Source organism: Corapipo altera, unplaced genomic scaffold (genome assembly GCF_003945725.1).
Source record: "Corapipo altera isolate COAL_440 unplaced genomic scaffold, ASM394572v1 0, whole genome shotgun sequence".
Classification (NCBI taxonomy): domain Eukaryota; kingdom Metazoa; phylum Chordata; class Aves; order Passeriformes; family Pipridae; genus Corapipo; species Corapipo altera.
The window spans coordinates 61,971,041-61,990,639 of record NW_020884872.1 but is presented as its reverse complement, the minus strand read 5'-3'; the positions used below and the strand labels follow the sequence as shown (position 1 = coordinate 61,990,639).

Here is a 19,599-nt window from a genome sequence, read left to right as displayed (position 1 = left end):
GCACACAACCCCAAATGATGACAGAACCATAACTTCTGATATTGCTTCAGGTGTTGTTGAAGACATGTTTCTAGCAAGCTTTCCATCTCCTTTTCCCAGAAAAGAATTTTTTGCTAAAGAAAAATTAAGTTCTTTTTCTACCTTAATCACACATATCATTTTTCTTACCCTCCTTCAACTTGGCTTATGACTAGAGAAGCAATTTTGTTTATCCTCTTTCAAAAGAGAAAAGTTACATTGGGCTAAGAACCCTAATCATCCTAAACATGAGTAGTCATGAGCACCACATAGCTCCACATTTGTCACTGCAATGGCCTGAAATCCCATAAGGTACTCAGTGCAGCTTCAGTTTTCATAATATGTCCAAGATTTTATTACAGCACACTTGAGACAGAAGAGTTCATTCAAGTAAACAAATTGATATTGTTACTATTTGTGATTATATTCAGGGAGAACCAAAAAAAAAAAAAAAAATAAAGAGAGAGAGAAGAAAAAATGTGGTTTATCTCTCTATTCCCATTCTTTTTTTTTCTCAGTAAAAAAATTCACATAAACATCCACTGCTGCAGTTCAGTAGCTGACAGTACTTAATATCCACAGTTCAATATATGTTTAATAAGAACATGTGAAATAAGCCACAAATACACTGTTTCTTGATGAATAGGGTTCCTCATCTAGATATAATGATGAAGGGGAACCTGTGTTATAGGCAAATTCTTTACATTATAATGAAAATAAGCAACAGGACTGGTTGGTTTAATATGTTGACTAGATTGCATATATTTTGACCAGATTTGGGTTTATTGCTGCTGGACAAACTACTGTTTGATCACTGGCCATACAGTCCTTTTCTAAAAAACCACATATTTTTAATTTGAGTAGTAAGTAGTTTCCTAGTGAAACTTTAAAGATTTTAGAGCTCTTTCATGGCTATACTTGATAGATAGAAATCCAGAAGTTTTGCCTTTGTTTCACACAAAACTAAGAGAGTAAGACACACACTCAAATAGCTTCTTTAAAAAAAATATCCTGTACGGCATCTTTATACAGATCAATGTCCAATTATAAGCAGAGAGTTGCTGTGGCAAAAGGTCAGGAAAAAATAATCTTTCCGGCATTTATTACTTGGAAAATAAGGTCACATATGAGGTCAACCTTCAAATACATACAGAATAAATTATACTGCTGCATTCTAAATATCTTACACAGCAAAAATTATACTGCAATCTCAACATAATCAGAAAAATTAAGTTGAACATGTATTTTCTGGTGTCTGTACTACAGACCAGACTCAGCTAGGAGGCAAAAAACCTAGGTCCAATTAATCAACAACTAATAAAAATCTTATCATATATTTCTGCTTAATTATAAATATAACTTCTTATTAAGGCTGACTGATTTAATAATCTCTTAACTGTCTCTAACACTGAATCACCTTCCCCACAACAAAGTAAAATAATGGTAAATGTACAAAACATTTAAAAATAATTCAATGGTGCACTTCTTTACTGCTTACAGCCTAGAAGCAAAACACAAATGCACACAGTGCTGGAGTGCTCAGTCTGTCTGATGCTTTAAAAAAAAAGAAGTGCCTCTTTTGAAATAAAAGGCCTTCTAATTAGATAAAACACATCTGGAAAAAAATGAATTGGATGAAGTTTGAGGAAATAAACATGCTTGTTTGTCAGAATGAATGCTGGAAGAATGTCCAGATGTAAGTCATTGTCCTGATATAAGTAATTTTAGCTCTTTCACAGACACTCATTTTTGGTACCTTCACAGAGCATGAATAAAAGTATATTGAAAATCAGATTATACTATTATTTGACACTTCTCACACTATCATTAATTGTGAAATCAACATTACAAATAGGAAAATACATCCATGAAATGAAAACATCTTCAGATTAATTTTTACTCTTTTGATATCCCCAGCCTCTTTTCTTTTCCTCTTCTCCAAGCTACATGCAGAATGTAAATGACTGGCATTCTTTTATCTGCTGCAGTCATGTCTAGTTTGAATTTCCAAATCACGTTTTGGCAGAAGGACTGTATATAATATATCACAGGCAATGCAAGTGGAGATAAAGTATATTCTAATTATTTTTAAAAACTCTTATTTTTTTTAATCTACTTTGGACACTTGTGGTTTCATTTCATGTTCATTCTGAAAGATACTAAGTGTTCTTTACTCTGGGCTAGTGACAAGGTTTACTGTTTTCTCTGATAGTATTATCGGTGGGCTATTCCACCCTGATAACCCGCAACTGCAATACTAATAGGTTTATAATGACGGTTTAAGCTTTACGGTTTTGTAAGCATTGGAGGCTTCACTCACCTTGTTCAAGTGGTTGGCTTTTAGTTGAAGTAGTTTTCATCTTGAGTGCCTCCCTAACAGACATGTCACAGCAGGAGCCTTTGTTAGTGTCTTGGTCACTGTCAGCCTGATCACTGTCCCCATGCCCGCTGTCCCTCAAGCTGGCTCTTTCTGGATCCTTGAACGTGGAGCTACTGAAATACATATTAAAAAAAAAAAAAGAAGGAAAGAAAGAAGAGAGAGAGAGTTGTATTTACTTGTTCTAAGTTGAATTGTACTCTCTGGCAAAGCAATTTTGACAAGAATGCAAATGGGGAAGCCGAGAAAGTTATTTAATAGGCCTTACCTTTGAACAAACTGCTGCCTGCTGCCCATGTAATTGGGCTCTGCGGGAAAATTGTCTGTCTGTGAAAGAGAAGGAAAAAAATACGTATAGTTGTACACTGGACAAATCTCCTGCAGAGCAACAAGATTTCCTAGAGGAGAAATGATTAATAATTCAAAAATTCCCTTAATCTTCAGATTTGTACATTTTAATTAAATTGGAAAATGCTGGCATGTAATTATGTGCTCAGAACAATTAAATGATTCCGGTCCACAAATTACCTGCTAAAGTAAACAATGAGGCTCCAATAAGTGGCATTCTCTGTTAGTACCCAGACAGATGACACTGTTTATGTTTTTTCATTAGATAGATATTAAGACTGATGGTTATTGAAAATGAGAGAAAAAATTACTTTTGCATATTACAAAAGTGAATTATTCAATAATACTAATTTTTAATCATAATTACATTATCTGCTGGGATTCTGAAGCTCTTACTGCTGTAATGAAATTTCATATACTGCTATCTTACTCTTGAATTGAAAAAATAAACAAAAAATCGAGAAAGTTTATGGTTGAATAGCTATGGTGTTTCTTAGATGCTACTGGAAAAATGAAAGTATGAAAATATTTGGATTTTCTCTCCTTAATTTTCATCAGTATTAATAGCTATGTCAGAATAATGAGAGTCACACATGCAAACAAGAACATTAAATGATCATTGTTGACAAGTAGTTTTTAAAAGAATATACTTTCATTAAGTCTGTCATGAGTATATTTTTAGCAGCATGAGCCAAGTAACTGTAGAAGCAGAAGTATTAAAAGCATCCAGACCAACATGGAGTCCTGCCAAAGCGAACTGAATTCCCCTTGTATCATTAGCTGAAGTTCCTTGGGAGAAAGAGAGACTGCATCATTCAGAAAACTCCGTATACTGTACATTCACACACGTCACTTCTTGCAGCTGACCTAGCAACAGAGCTTCTACTGTTTTCTGCATCACTTCATATCACCCCTCTATGGTCTGCAGAAGATCTGAGTTTTGCAACAGCATCCAGCATATCAGTATCGGTAACGTGGGTAGCACTCAATTAATGGAGTAGAAGGCCCAAGGTAAGGTTTAATGTCACACAACAATTGTTTACACAAGCAACTGGTCTCATAGATATTTGGTTTTCCCTGCCACTCCCCCTCCCTACCCCGCCATTGTTTTACCTTTGTTTTGGTTTTATCAGTAGGAGGTAATCAGAAATATTTGCTACTTCTTGTGTGGTTGGAATACTGGAGCTTGGAAAAGAGGCATGAAGTTTCATCCAAAATTTAAGTCATGTTATTTGCAACAGAACATAGGCAGACACCTTCCACTCTCAAGGGACTTGTGAAACAGCTGTGCTTATAGAGAACTATCTTCTATATAGCGTGTATGTCAATGTACACCATACTTTCTTCTTGTTTCTAAAACCCTTTAGTTCAAGAATTAAAATTATAACACATTATGTTCACATCCTGATGAGAAGATGCTGGCTTTAATATACACAACTAGAATAAAAGTTTATCTTTACATTTATTATGTATCAAGTTAGAAAAACAAACATTGAAAATAGAAAAAAAAAAGAATGTGTAAAAATAAATATTTCAGCATTCTTATGTGTAGTTTCTCAAACGCAGCACATCATATTTTGGAAGCATCTTTAATTCTGCTGTTTATTCTTTTCTTCTCACAAATTTTAAGCTAGCATATCCCTTCTGTGTAGCATATATATACACAAATAATCATTTTGACACTCACAGAGCCAATACTTATCAACCCAAATAAACCTTTACAACTGCAGAATTCATGTCTATTTTCTACGTCTAATATCTCAAATAGAGACATCCAGGAAAACTGACCTTATGCTTTTACTTACATAAGACATCTGTCTCCTCCTAAACACAGCTGCTACTAGAATCAACATTTCCATTTTTCGTGACATTGGCAGTCAAAATAACTGCTATAAACTGCCTTTTCATCAATTCTCTGCCATTAGAAAAGTCACAATTTTGCCCTGGAAATAATTATTGTTTCTCCTTTCTGATGGTGCTAGGAGCTTAGTTATAACCTGGACCATAGTTAGAACTGGTTATGCTTTTTTCTCTGCTTTTTTCATAGCAAAGAAGAATTTCACACATCCTGGACTAGCCAACAGAGAGATTTTAAAATAGAAGATATGACCACATCTTAGCTGCTGTCCTAGAAATGGACCTCTTTCTGAGAAATTCTGTATTTATGGTAATTATTAATGATCTTTAACTAGATAATAATTGACCAATTTACTTCATATTGCATTTTGCAACAATACAATGAGTTGGGTGCCATGTTACAGCAAGTTCATTACTGAAAAAGAACAAATGTAAATACTTGATAACCATATAGAGACACAGAACTCAGAGCTGAATACTTTTCTTTCTGCTCTAAAAGCATTGTTCCTTCTCCTATGAATTATGAAAATACGATGTTTGTGTTGAACTGTAACAGAGCGCTCTGAGACACAGGTAGTAAAGGGAGAATTGTTTTGTGTATGTTAATATCTATCAAAAATCGTGATAATAAGCAAACATTTAATTTTAAGGCTAGGGAGTTTGGAGGAATCTTAGAAATGTAAGTATCTGCTTCACAATGGACTAGAGAGAGAGATGAATGTTTAACTCACTTAAATTTTTTTTTTCATTTGTAATCCCAGTTGAAGTCAGAGGTCATATACTTAAAATTTTTACACTTTAATCTACGGAAGTGATATTATACATTTCAGCTCATGCATTAATCATAGCTCTTTACATTGCATAGCTGTAACTCTAAGAAAGGAGTTCTACTTTAAAAATCTACTGACAGCAAAAAACTTCTTATTCTTCTGGATATACAGCCCTTTCTAGGACAACAGAATGTCCAAGCCTCTCTACCTCCAGTTCTAAGGTAGGTTTCAGTTCACTTGCAGAAAACCATCTAAAAGCTAGTCAACTACTCTAAGCTAATCAGCCAAGATCCCTCAATGTACATCAGAGACATACAAGATAATTTATCACATTTTGATCATCTAGCTTTGGTACATACTGCTCCTGGAAATTACTTTCACCAATAACCGTAGGGCAATCTAGATGACCAGCAAGATATTCAGCGTAATAGCTAAAGTTAAGTAAGATGCTTCATATCGAAAATGAATTGTATGGAATTACAATCTCCTGAGAAATAAACAAAAATTATCCAAATGCCAGCACCATTAACCTCCTGAAGAACAAAATAAAACAAACTTCATCCTCTCCTTTCCCCCCCCAAAAAAAAATCTCCAGAACAATCTATCTCTGAAAGTCACTGGAATTAAAGAGTAAAGAAATATTTTCTATCTCTGTGGTTCAAGATTGAGGGCTGGAGTATTAACTAGATCACCAGCTACTAAAACACAAGTTCTCCAGCAGTAGGCAATCATACTACAACAAATATTTTCTAAAATTAAAACAAAAGAAGAAATGTCCACTGCCCAAGTAGATACCAGAGAATTAATGTCTGTGATGTCAACCTAACTGTTCAAAGCTACCCTAGAGGAGTGGTCCTGTTTTTATGGCTCATTTTCACAGATTAGTGGAACCAGCTCATTTCTGCTGAGAGTACGCTGTTAAACCATTCAACAGATAATCTTTTTTGACAGTTTCTACACCAGATCTTTAAAAATACTTTCTTCCATCTATCTGTTCTAATATGTGACTTTAGAATAAATATGAAATTTTAGGAACACTGTTGTTAGTGTGATGTTGCAGAAAAAATGTCTGAGGATTTCTGTACAGACATTTAATACAGCTTTCTCAGAAAGATGAAGCTCTTTAAAAAAAGTAATTTTAATAGAGGTCAGAATGCATATGGACCTTTCAAAACCTGCCAAAATTTAAAAGAAAAGAGGATTACTACCTTTTGGAAAATATCGATTTTGTTACCTTTTTCATCAGTGAGTTGAGGAGAAGAAAAATAAAAGATCAGGTAAATTAAATCTGTGTAAAATACACTTTTCATAGAATCATCAAATGAGTTGGGTTGAAAGGGACCTTAAATATTATCTAGTTCTATCCCCTCTACCATGGTCCACTACTCAGGTTGCTTGGAGACCCATCCAGCTTGGCCTTGGAAACCTCCAAGTATGAGACATCCACAATTTCTCTGGGCAACATGAATTGGTTGGAATTACTAGTATGGAGTTTCAAATGTGACAACATGATTGCTAAAGTCTAATAATGTGACTTTAAAAATTGTTAACTGGACAATGTTTCTATGAATAACATGAACAATATCCTTCAAGTGCTATCATTAACTGTCTACAAAACCATTCATTCTATTGCTTATGTTAGAGCTTGCATATTATCTAGGTCCCACACAAGGACCTAGATAAACTAAAATTGGTGAATTTGGAATACTGAATTTTATAGAGCCAAAAACATTCAGAAGTTTGAAAGTAAACAATTAAGTTTCTACTAATTAATTCTGAAATGGCTATGGTTTCCAAAAGTTTCATTTAGAGAAAGGAAAATGAAAAATTATGGCCAAGAACACAGGATGAGAAACAAATTCTTTATAGGATCCATTAACCTTAAATAAACTCATAAGAAAAAAAAAAAAGAAAAACCCTCATAATTGGAAACAGTTTGAACAAGCCTGGGTCAAGCATTATACTATGAATTATAGGAATTTTTTTTAGCAATGGGCTACATTTATCTTTTGTTCCTTCTTTTATCTTTTCAGAAATTCATGTTCAAAAAGTATATGTTTACTACTCTTGAAGTATGATGACATTTTTATAAATAAAAAGGAGTTCTACTGTGGTTCTACACACACTCTTTTTATTTTATTTTTTTTTTCAAAAAAAGTCAGGTTTAAAATTACTGTGACATATTAATCAATCAGATTTCAAGAATCCTACTATTACTCAGTAAGACAACAGTAGAGAACTTCACAAGGCTTCTGTTTTCAAGAATTACTGAAAAAAAGCACTGTCTATTAAAAATTAGCTATTTTTCTGCTTTTTTTGCCTTTTCAATAAAAGTCTTTGTTGCATCACAATTCTGAAGATTTCTAGCAATCTTTGGTGCATTCACTACTGTTTGAATAAAGTTATAGAAAAATAAGAGAAAGTTTGTTCAATTCAACAGGTCACTCTAATAAAATAAAAATATCTTAAAATCTTTAAAAAAGTGGTTACAATGAAAAGGACAGAGGAAGTGTGAGAAAGAAAGCAGCAGAGAGAGAAATGCAATTTTTAGTTATTCTTTACAAATTACGCCCAGAAATAATTGCCATATAAGAGAAACATGTACTCTAAAATATAAAAAAACCTACTTAGACATTAATCAGATTTATGAATATTAGACTACTGGAATAGTCATATTTTTTCCTCATGATTACAAGAAGAAGTATCGCATTTTCAGAAATCATTCAATGCAACTCCATTTTATGTAAGTGTTCATACCTGGAACTATAGTAAAACAAAAAGTCTTTGCTGACTCTAACTTCTTTTTAATTAAACATTAAATGCAAAAATGACATGAAACATTTCTCCCCCTTATCAGACTGCCACTTAATATCTAACTCAAGCATCTTCTGTGTCTTTTCTTGAAAAGCTTAATTCCAAGTATTCATCCCCCTCCTCACCCCCAAGAAACAAAGATCTTATATAATGGCAATGTCTTCTGAAGACAAAAGAATTGTATTCTGTCAAATCGAGTTTTGAATGAGCAGACAATTGTCTTCATTTTGTTAGGAACAGTGTGGGTTCAACATAGTATAATTTTTCACAAAGGCTAATCAGCATAAGAGTGCCAGTTGGTGTGTATACTTAGCCTGAAGTAGTAGGTTTTGGTTCAACAAGACTTACTTCATTAAGAAAATTCATTAGCCCATTAACAAAATGAACAAACAAACAAACAAAAAAATCTGGGCATAAACCTTTCATAAGTTATTCTACCTTTTTCAAGGACAAACTTAAATAGGTTTTTTAAACAAATATTGTCCTACTATGCGCTCTCCACTCTCATTCTTTTGAAAATACTTTTGAGATATAATTTTTACAACATGTACGTATTTGGGAAGTTTCACACTTGATGCAAAATGTGTATTTTGGTGTTAAAAGGCCTACAGTGTGTTTATGCGAATTTCTGACATATGCAGCAGTCTTCAAAAGCACATTAAAAACACAGGGCAATAAAAACGGTAAAGTGCACAAAGCAATATCATTCACCAGGCTGCTGTACTCTTTATTGAAGAGTGTTGGTTGGCAGCTTGTGTTTTCTCTTTTTCTTGAATGGGAAAAACAAAACTGTCAGAGAAAGAGGTCCTGAGCTCTTTGGTCAACTGCAGAGTGACTTTTGAAAAGTGAAGCTCTGGGGACAGACACTACTATCCTTTCCTGTAAGCAAAAGAATGCAGATTCTCCCAGTATAAATGCCTAATCCATGCAGTATTTTCTCTTAGCAAGTAACATATTTCTTACCAGAAGAAATTATTGTTGATTTATCGTTTAAGCTGTTACAGTAGGGTATTGCAGATATTTCAGTTTTTTGTACTACTGGCTTAATGAAAACATTTATTTGTTAAATTTTTACAAGACTTTATTCCACAATGTACTAAACACAAAAGAAGATAGAAGCCTGGACTGCGGGCATTTAACACAGTGCAAGGATTAGAAATCTCAAGGCCCAGTCAAGATTCTTCTCATCTCATTGATGATTGCACTGAATCTGAAGACCGAAGAAGCTGAAAAGGTCACTACAGAGAGACATATCTTTAAGTGATACTGGTAAATAAAGTAAACTTGAAAACCACTCAAAAGATGAGGTGAGACCAGATCCTGATCAGATTTTTTTATATGAAATAAAAGATTGAAGCATTTCAGGAACAAGTTTGCCTCTTTGTTCTCAGGAAAGTCAGCTCAACAGGTGCTTTCAGCTCCTCTACCAGAGCAGACACAGGATATGCATTTGTCAGACTTCTCTCTCTAAGAAAGACGGGATTAGGAAAAAATGTGGAAGCTGAACCCAAAAATTCCTCCTACTAAAAAGGGAATCAAGAAGATTTTCAGGACAAAACTCAGTTTGCTCTTTGTTTCACGATGGTTTCAGGTTTCCAAGTTTCATTTTATTTTACACTGGAGAAACATGAAATTTAATGAAATTAGCATGGTCTCAGAAGAGAGTGTGGAAAGTTGTCAAATGGGAGTAGGAGAAAAGTATTGTTATATGAGCTTTTAAGTTGAACTGCTTTTTGGAGAAGATGCAAGATAAGAACATAGGAAGAGGTGCCAAACATCACACTGCATAAAGAGCTCAAGCTAAAAGTACAATAGCACTATCACAGCATCAATAAATAAACATAATGAAATTTGTGACACATTATTGCATTGCTCTGCACTGCTGCTATTCATTTAAAAATTGTGAATACATTTAAAAGAATTCGCAACTTGTCAAATGCCTGTGAGCAGTGCAGTTAGACTGGTGCCTTAAGAGGCATTTGTAAGGGTCTTACAAGAGACCTTCTTTCAACTTATACCAAAGTAAAGATGGCAGTGTGGGAAAACAGAACAATAACTACTTCACCTGAATCTGCTAGTACAATGGCATCCAATATATTTACACTGCTCACCAATGATATGTACTTACTGAAGCTCCTCTGTCAATAAAAAGCACATTAAGAATCTTTTGAAAGAGCTTCCCTGTCAATTAGGCTGTAGATGCATTTTATCGCTTCAGTTTTCCTGTCAATTTAATATACTGGATCATATTAACAGTACTGGTTTGTCAATAAGGCAAATCCGAATCCTATTAATAGAGTTACAGTGCCAATATAATCGGCTTCCCATTTATTGAGCTCCCCAGTATTTGGGAAAGCTGTAAAATGGAATTATAAGGTTAGGTTACATACATCTGTCTCTATATTAAAAAATATTTCAGGAATTGTATCCTGTTGTGTAAAGAAGTACATGTAATCACTTTTTTCTGTTACAAAAACTTCAGATGACAGAGGAGTATAATTGTTTGCTATTGTTGAGAAACCATTAAATCATCCTCATTTATCACATTGTTTCCTGTTTACTCGAAGTAACACTACCATTTTATAAGACAGTCTACTTGTGTACCACACATACAGAACTTCTAAGAGATGTATGCACTTCACCCTACCTGCGCAAGATAATACGTCCTCTGGAAAAGGAAAGAGATAAAACACATTTTAGGAACAAAATATAAAGCACTCCACAGTTCAAACGTATATTTAGCCCTTGCACTGTGCTATATAATCAAGGTGGAATTGAAACATGTAAGTATAATTCTAGTGTAACAGAAACACCTGGAAATAATTAATAAGAGGTAGTAGTTCATGTATTAAAAAAATAGTAGAAGTTCAGCAAACCTTCTACTTAATAGAAGCCTTAATGAAGTTGAACATTAGTTGCTTTTAACCACATTCAATATTAAATAACTACTTTGACTGGATTAGCGGAATATACAACAGACCATAAAACCTGATTATATTAAAAAAAAAAAAAAGAAAAAAGTAATTGCATTAAAATATACTGGGTATTCTCTTATCAAATTAACTCTCTAGGTCTAACTTGAAAATATGGATTTAAAAAACATGGTTCAAAATGACAGTTAAAGGTCAATGAATCAAGCTGCCCATTATATTTTCTGGTAGCAGATGGGTGCAATGAAACCTAATGATTGAATTTGAAACGCTTTAATGCACCTATTATCTATGACTCCCACCATGTTGAGTCTACCATAGTATTTCTAACAGACACTATGTTTACTGCATAACAGATTCAACTACAATCAGCTAACTAGAATGAAATCTGCACTTGTCACAATATCCAGCTTATTCTAAGAATAATCGTACCATAAACTCAAAATTGACAATACATTTTGGAGTGTGTCTTTCAGACCACGTGTGGTTGTTTTAGATTTTCCTTTTTATTTTATATTTCATGTTAAACATGAAGTCTTGAAATTAAGATATCAAAATTTAAGGGAAACTTTAAAAAACACTGCCTTGAAATTTAAAGAGATGACCAAAGTATTTGCTATAATTTCAAAAATGTTTTCCTCTTCTCGTGTTTAGAACCCCTTTTCTGCATGAAAACCACCTTATATTTTCTGACTTTCCTTCTCTTTTTTTTTCTTTCACACAGATTCTACAGTGCAATTCAATCTCCTGGTATTTTATTTTTAATTTTGAGACATATATGAAAGCTCTTACTCTGCAGGAATTCCCAGTGAAGCCAGTAAGTGTTGTAAAATTTGTCCTATTCTTACCACAGCTATTTTCCTGTTTCTAAGAGCAACATAACACAAATGTTTTCTGAACAGATAAAAGCATATAAACACTGCAGTACTAGATGGTGGAGAAGGAGAAAAAATTATGGCCTTTTAACACTGTCAGACTGTTTTTTACTTATCATATTTACTAAGGAGAAAACAGAGACACTGGATATTTTAAATCTGTTAACTTTGTGTTAACATCTATCCACTATGTTTACCTTTTTCTGTCCAACCTATACTGTCACTAAAGGCAACAATAAAACTCCCACGAGCCATGACCTAAGGTCCAGTGAAATCAATGGATGTTTTCAATTTGGTTTCAATAGCTCTTGGATCAGTCTGCTTACTTCAATTTCAGGCTAAGCGAGTCTTTACATAGCATGCTACATTCCCACAGATACATGTGTTTATGTGGAAGAAAGTTGCATTTAAACTGCCATTGTAATGGCAGTGAGAGGGAAAAGTGATTAGCTGGGCAGCAAACACTTTATGAGGCACAAAATTCTAGGTCTGTGTTTCTTCCCCACAGAGTGAAAGAAATTAGCAACAATGACAGAGCAGGACTTGGTTTTGAAACCACACTGCCTGCACAGAAAACACACACAAGGAGGAACACTGAAGCTTTCTTCCTAGGTGACGATCAGAACAGGGGTAAATCTAGATCATCTGCTTTCCTTTAAAACTGCCACCTTATCTCCTTTCTCTTTCCAAAATCCTTCTCCAAAAAAGCAATGTTCCTTTAAATTCCCTAGGTATTAGGAAGAAAATCAGAGGTGTTAAAACTTAAATTATAATTTTCTGTCTAATTTCTTATTTAGGTCATGCAATTCTTTATTTCAACTTTTTGTTAAAAATACAGAAGGTATGCTATAAACATTTTGTGACAGGTTACAAAGCCCTACTTTTACACAAATACTTTCACAGAATTATTTCCTCTAAGCATTAGAAAAAAAACCCCCACCACTAAATATGCTGCAAAAATAATGGCTGAATTTGTGACAGAATCAAACTTTACAGACTCACATGGGCATGCAAGGAGATTTTCAACTGTAAAATGGTGATGAGTTGATTTATTATTTGTGACATAAGATAAATAATTTAGGCTTGCACAAATTTAGCAAGAGGTTCTGTCCCTAAATATATTTTAAAGCCATAACAGTCATGCGTCTACGATGAGGTGCCTCATAAAATGGAAAGTTTGATTGAATACACCATTACAGCTTGAGCATAGTAGCAGTGATCAAGTAGACTTGGACAGAAAAAAATAAGGCCTTTCTGCTACAGGGCTTTGTACATCCATCCACAACTCTGTCACTTCAATGTTAACCTACTGCAATGTGTTACCATAGGACTCTTAAGTTGATTCAGAACAAGCAAAACAAAAAATAGCAACCCTTCTCAATAGGATCACCTCAACTAGGACACAACACCCACTTGTCCAGGGATTCCTAGAGGTAACCTCTAATTTAATAGGTATTTAAAGGCTGACTTGGACCTGTAAATTCTTAAAAGAGTGGGAAAAAATGTTCTGGATTGTCCTTCTCATTACAGCTTGTCATATTAAGATTTTGAAATCAGATTTTGCTGTAAAATGAAGAAGATCCACGTCAGATATGGTCTCTGTAAAGATTCCAGGACTAGGTGAAGTCATCTTTCTGTTACAAACCAGTGTCGGTTTGTCAACATCTAGGACACTGCCGCAGGTTTCACCAGGAATAGAGTTGCAGAATATGAATGATAATATTTGGCTGAGGGGTTATTTAGAACACAGAGATTAAAATATGGATTTCCTCTCTATCTAATTAGCAGGATGCTCACCCAGCATGTGAGCACTTTTTTTTCAAAGTGGAAAGCATTGAACAACAACTGAAGGAAGTTTTGGTTTTTTTGTTTGTTTGTTTTGTTGTGGTTTTTTTTTGTTTTGTTTTGGTTTGGTTTTTTTTGGTTTTTTTTTTTCAAATTTTATTTATGATCTTTCAAAGAAAATAGTTAATGTAACCTTCTCTAAATAATGTCCACATCACAAAAGTCTCTAAGTTGGCATTCAGAAGTGTGTGTATGTGAAAGCCTCTTTCAAAATGGGAAAAGTAATGAAAACATGACAGGTACAGTGCAAGAAATTCCAAACAAAAACTGAGAAGCACAGAAGTATAGAATTTGCTGAGTTGGAAGGGACTCACAAAGATTATCAACTCCTACTCCTGGCCCTCCAGAGGACCATTCCCAAGAGTCACACCATGTACCCGCATCCAAATGCTTCTTGAACTCTGTCAGGCTTCGTGCTGTGAACACTTCCCTGGGGAGCCTGTTCCAGCACCCAAACAACCTCTGGGTGAAGAACCTTTTTCTAATATCCAAACTAAACCTCTCCTGACACAACTTCAGGCCATTTCCTGGAGTTCCTGTCACTGTTCACTGCAGAGAAGAGACCAGTGTCTGCCCCTCCTCTTCCTCTCACAAGGAAGTTGCAGACTGCAATGAGGTCTCCCCTCAGTCTCCTCCAGGAAAACTCATGCAAAAGGGAAAAGAAATAACTTGTTAAGATTGTTCACACTGCTTTTCCTGAATAATCAAACCAGATCATGTGTAACACAGACTAATGCTGCTCCCTGCAGGTGGATCAAGAGCCCACATGAAGCCACACCAACTTCCAACTTCACCGGAATTCAACATGGAGTTAGGTGCTTAGCTTCAGAGTTATCCCCAGGAGAACAGCCTTTGCATGTAATTCTTTTACACATGTGCCCTCAAAACTTTTTTTCAGATAGAAAAACCCATTAGAAGAAGAATAAAATTATTTCCATGAGAAGTTGTTAATTTATATCATTTCAGGGCCATCTTTTTCATACCATTGTGATATTGGTGATAAAACAAAAGCTATAAAATACTAAAGGCCTACCATAGTCTTGGGTTCACATTCAACTTTTTTAATGTCCTGATAAATTCCTAAGAATTATTAAACTTGAGTTTGTTTGGTGTTTTTGTTTAAATCTTCTGAGGTACAAAGTGATAAAATACAGAATACCCTTATAAAATATGCTAAGATCCACAGCAAATTCATCCACTTTCCATGAAAATAGAACTAGTTCCTTACTCATAGAATGCTGTGTATCACACTTCAGCACAGAGACTTTACAAGGCAGTGGCATAGCATTCTATTCCTAGAGGTATATAGCAGCATTGCTGCTTTAACCTTAACCATAGGATAATAAGCAGCAGCAATATAATGATAATCCAAGATACCAGTAACCTTACAAACGTGCAAGAAATAGACTGGCAGGAATTAATCTGCCATTTTCACACATCTGCCCAAGGGAAGTATTGTAATTGCAAAAATTTACTCTTAGACTGCTGAGACTCATAGTAATTATGTTTCTTTTTTAATAGAAATAGCCACAGGTAGTAACAAATTGGGTTTTGAGATGGGGAACTGGGCATGCATTCTAACCCAAATTACTATGTAATTGTCTTTATTATAAAACACTACAGAAAAACCAGAACTTAAATCGGAACAAAACCTTTCCCTTAAATTAAGTCTTCTCCCATGGCTATTCAACATGTATACCTATTTCTTCATTCACTGGTATGAAGTAAGACCACTATGACTGCAAGTAATTTATCTTTGTCTAAATATCTTTTCCAGTGCTTACCAAAATTCCTGAAGCTTACATGTGCTTAATAGAAACAGCTTCCTCTTGTTTTACTTTCATTTGTGTAAAGTACACTAACAAGTAGGTTGAAATCTGGAAATCCAGATACTCATTCGTAAGGTTCCTTTGCCAGTATCAGGGGATGAAGTAAAGATTATGTGTGGTCTACATCGACTTTAAATGAACTGAAATTAAATTTTTCTTCAAACTTCTGGAAGCCTGTTTCAAACAAATGAGCCCAGGAAAGTACTTAAAATGGGTTATTTCAAGCCTGAAGAATTATTATTTTGTTACCACCACATTGTTGTAATGATGAGAGGCATACTTTTGGGAAAGATCATGCATATGGTGGCCAATGGATATATAATAAACTAAATAACCCAGTTTCTTTTGCCCCTTGTAATACTATTGCCTGTTAGACCTGAAAAGAAACTACACATGGTTTAAACAGAAAAAATACTTTTGCAGATGTAGACAAAATGAAGACTATATATTTTAAGAAATAATAACCTCTTTTTCACCCAGTGGCTACGAAGCTGACTGATACATTTCTTGCCTTGGAGCTACAAGATGCAAATTATCATGTGCTTTTTAATATCTAATTGAATCAGTTAAGTGCTGTTTATTTTCACAGGTTATGTGACTTATATCTCATTTTAATCATCACTCTTAATCCTGAAGTCTCATAGCAGGATTCCATCACAAAGTAGAAAACAAGGTTCTTCCTTACCTATAATCTTACCTCAGAAAAAAAAAATGACATCATTTTCTCTAAACTTGATGCATTCTAGACAATATATACAAAATAATTAGATGCACATTACCCATTAATAATGCTTTTTATCCACCTAGGTAGTTATTTTGATTCCATTTTGCTCTCTTTTCTTTGTATCTCCACTTAGGCATTCATACAGACAGTTATATCATCTGGCCTATAGCCTAGAAATCTAAACTCTAAAGTCCACTATATTCTTATTCTCATTTGATCCACTGAAATGACGAAGAGATCAGAAAAGAACACACTTGGTACTTTACAGCTGTGGCTGGATAATCTTGCACATGATCATCAAAGCAGGATTGTTTTTATGATCTTCAAATCTGCATATCAAATTACACAAGTCTATGCGAAAAAGCAAGACATCAGGACTATCTCAGTAGAATACTAGAAAATATAGTTGGAGGCTAAGTGAAATGAATAGCTCTTGCAGCTTTGCAGTGTTCTTAAGGCGAAGGAGAGAAGTAACAGGGAACAGTTCAGGTAACACACACTAGTAGATTCTGCAGAATTTTACACATGCTTATGCACATCAGCAACCCCCCCTCTTATAAGCGAGCTGTTTATTTCGGTGGTTCTACACTGACTTAAATTTAAATGCTCATTGATTAAGTGGTTAAGGATCATGCTTTGAAAGAAATTATATTAATTTAATTTTACATATATATGTATATTTCCATGGGCCTTGAAATTCCTTATGCACTGATTAAGGATATGATCCTGTTTTTTTCTAGATCTGTGCAAAAAGAGTATTTTTGACTCTGCTGGTGGTAGCTTAAGTGCTGAATATGAAGTACAGTGTTACAACAATGTTCTTTTCTTTGTCATCTTTAAAATTTTATAGAATTTAAATATTTTCATTAAGAATTAATGAACATTTGTTTAGCCCATTTCAGCTCACCTTTTTTTTTTGAACTGAGTTGTAGCTAAACAATCATAAGTGGTTGCTTAGCAATCAGCAAAGAGCAAGACAGAAATATAGTAAATGTCAGTAAAGAAACTGACATGTTCTGTGTTTGAATCATGGTATTCATTAAAAACAACAGAATAACACCAACAGAAGTTTAAAACAAAATTCTCTTAATAAAAGAATACATATAGCTGTCTTTAGGAACAACTTATGCGCTTAGAAGCTACAAATTGTGATTCACATCTGCCTCTACAGAAAAAATACTGTAGCTCTTATTAAAAATACATTAAAATCCTTCAAATTTTCATGAAACCATTATTTAACTTTTGTTTTAATTCAATTGTCAAGTATGCTTCCAATGATTTTAAAAACAGTATATATCTACAAAGCAAGCAAGAGTTTACAGCTTTGAAGACTTGCAATTGATTTTTAATGCACCAGCTTTCAAACACTACAAAGGCTGCTCTCTGCTGATAAAGACAGTAAACAAGAAATTGTCCTTTAAATGTTCCCTTTAATGTTTTTCTTTAATTAAAAATCAATCAAAACCATTGCCACATTAAAAAAAATTCAAAATTAAGACACTAAAAAATGGTTTAGGTTTTTGACACACGATGCATTCAAACTGGAATGGAAACTTATGATGCTACTTTTGTTTACTTGTACTAGTTTAGACTTTCTTTGCACTGTAAACATTGTTAATCAAAAAATAAAAACACATAAAAGTAGTTTATCACTAAACTCAGCTACTTTTACTGAATGAAAATGTTAAAAATATGATGAAATAAAACTAAAAATTATAAAAGTACTAAAATAAAATGCTTTTTAAATCCCTTTAGATTGTTTTAATATATTACTTTCCTCTAATCAGACCAAAGTTTATTTATGTAGATTAGTTACATCTACAGTCTCATTTATCTAACCTATATTTATTCTTTGATAACAAAGCTTGTTAACTTAAATGGTCTTTCATTGTTATGATTTGTTTTCCCATAATTGTGTGGTTTAACTGCCTGATTTTTTTGAATAAATATGTGCAAATGCACCAATCACATTCAACAGTGTTATACTGGGTGCTCAGTGAACTGTAAGAGCCATTTTAATACAATAAAACTTCTTGGAAGTGTTCCAGGGCAAGGACTGCAAAATAGGAGTAATCATAGTGTCACTAGAACTAGTACAGGCAAATACACGCATGTCGTACATATATCAATAGATAGTCTGAAGCTAATTTTGCATGTCTATACTGAAAGAACTTACAATGCATCTATCAGAGGTCCTACCCACACAGCTGAAATTATGTATTTGTATCTCATAACAAGACTTTTCCCTTACCCTTTTGAGTCCTCCTTTGGTATGCCATGGAGTCTGCACCACAAAGCCACCCAGCAGGGAACAGGATGAGATTAAAAACTTTTTTATTATGGATTAAAGTATTTTATGAACCTGAGAAACTCTGATCTGACACATATACCACAAAGCCAGCAGAAAGGTCCACGGTTAAAATAAAATACTGTTAATTTCAAGGATTTCACTTGTCTAGATACCCCCTCACTGCACCAAAGTGAGATACTAATTGATCTTTATGCTTTCCCTCTGTATAAATAACACTAATAATTGGCTGAAACTATGCAAATTTATTTTATATGCAGAGGGACTCCTCAATTTTGAGGACACATCACACAGCAAAAAAAGGAAATACCTTCTCATCTCAAGCGCATGAGATGACCTGATCTGCTATCCCTTCTGTACAGGTAATACCACTACCTACTGAAAGTAAATCAGTTGGAGATGGTTCTTGTGAGACCTTAATAATCAGGAATTGTATCAGTAGCCTTTGGGATTTAGCTACAAAATATATGACTGCTCAAGGAAGTTATTTAAAGCACTGTCTAATACCCTAATTAACAGGGACATTTATAAGAATTCGCTTGTTCTTGAATGTAGTACTTAATACTGAGTGTTCTATCTAAAATGCTTAATAATTCACTTTTTTTCTTTCTCATAGGATTTACAGTAAGTAATCCAGAATCTTCTGTTAAAAAAAAAAAAAATATCTACAGCAGACTGAAAAACAATGGTTGCACTAAAAAGACTATCAAAAATACACTAATAAGGTTTAGAACATAACCTGGCTAAGACTTATACCAGGCTGTATGCTACTACATTTCATCTCATATCAACAAAAGGAGTAACTAGTTAATCTCCTTGATGTCCCCTTAAAAACATAACAAATAAAACACTTAAACTTTTTCCCTAAATCATTTTGTCACTCTCTTCTAAGTACCTTTTTCTA

At 34.0% G+C, this 19,599-nt stretch overlaps 1 protein-coding gene across 11 annotated transcripts in view; it reads right to left on the bottom strand.

Moving 5' to 3' along the window:
• PCDH17 (protocadherin 17) overlaps window positions 1-19,599 on the bottom strand; it is a 92,196-nt gene that overhangs the window by 60,573 nt on the left and 12,024 nt on the right. For 10 of the 11 annotated variants that reach the window (XM_027650137.1, XM_027650185.1, XM_027650194.1 and 7 more), the window contains 2 exons: window positions 2,664-2,722; window positions 2,339-2,511 (listed from right to left, as the gene is read on the bottom strand). In XM_027650137.1, coding sequence (XP_027505938.1) covers window positions 2,339-2,511; window positions 2,664-2,722 — 232 coding nt within the window. The remainder of the gene's footprint in view (window positions 1-2,338; window positions 2,512-2,663; window positions 2,723-19,599) is intronic. The other variant, XM_027650177.1, reaches the window with a different exon arrangement.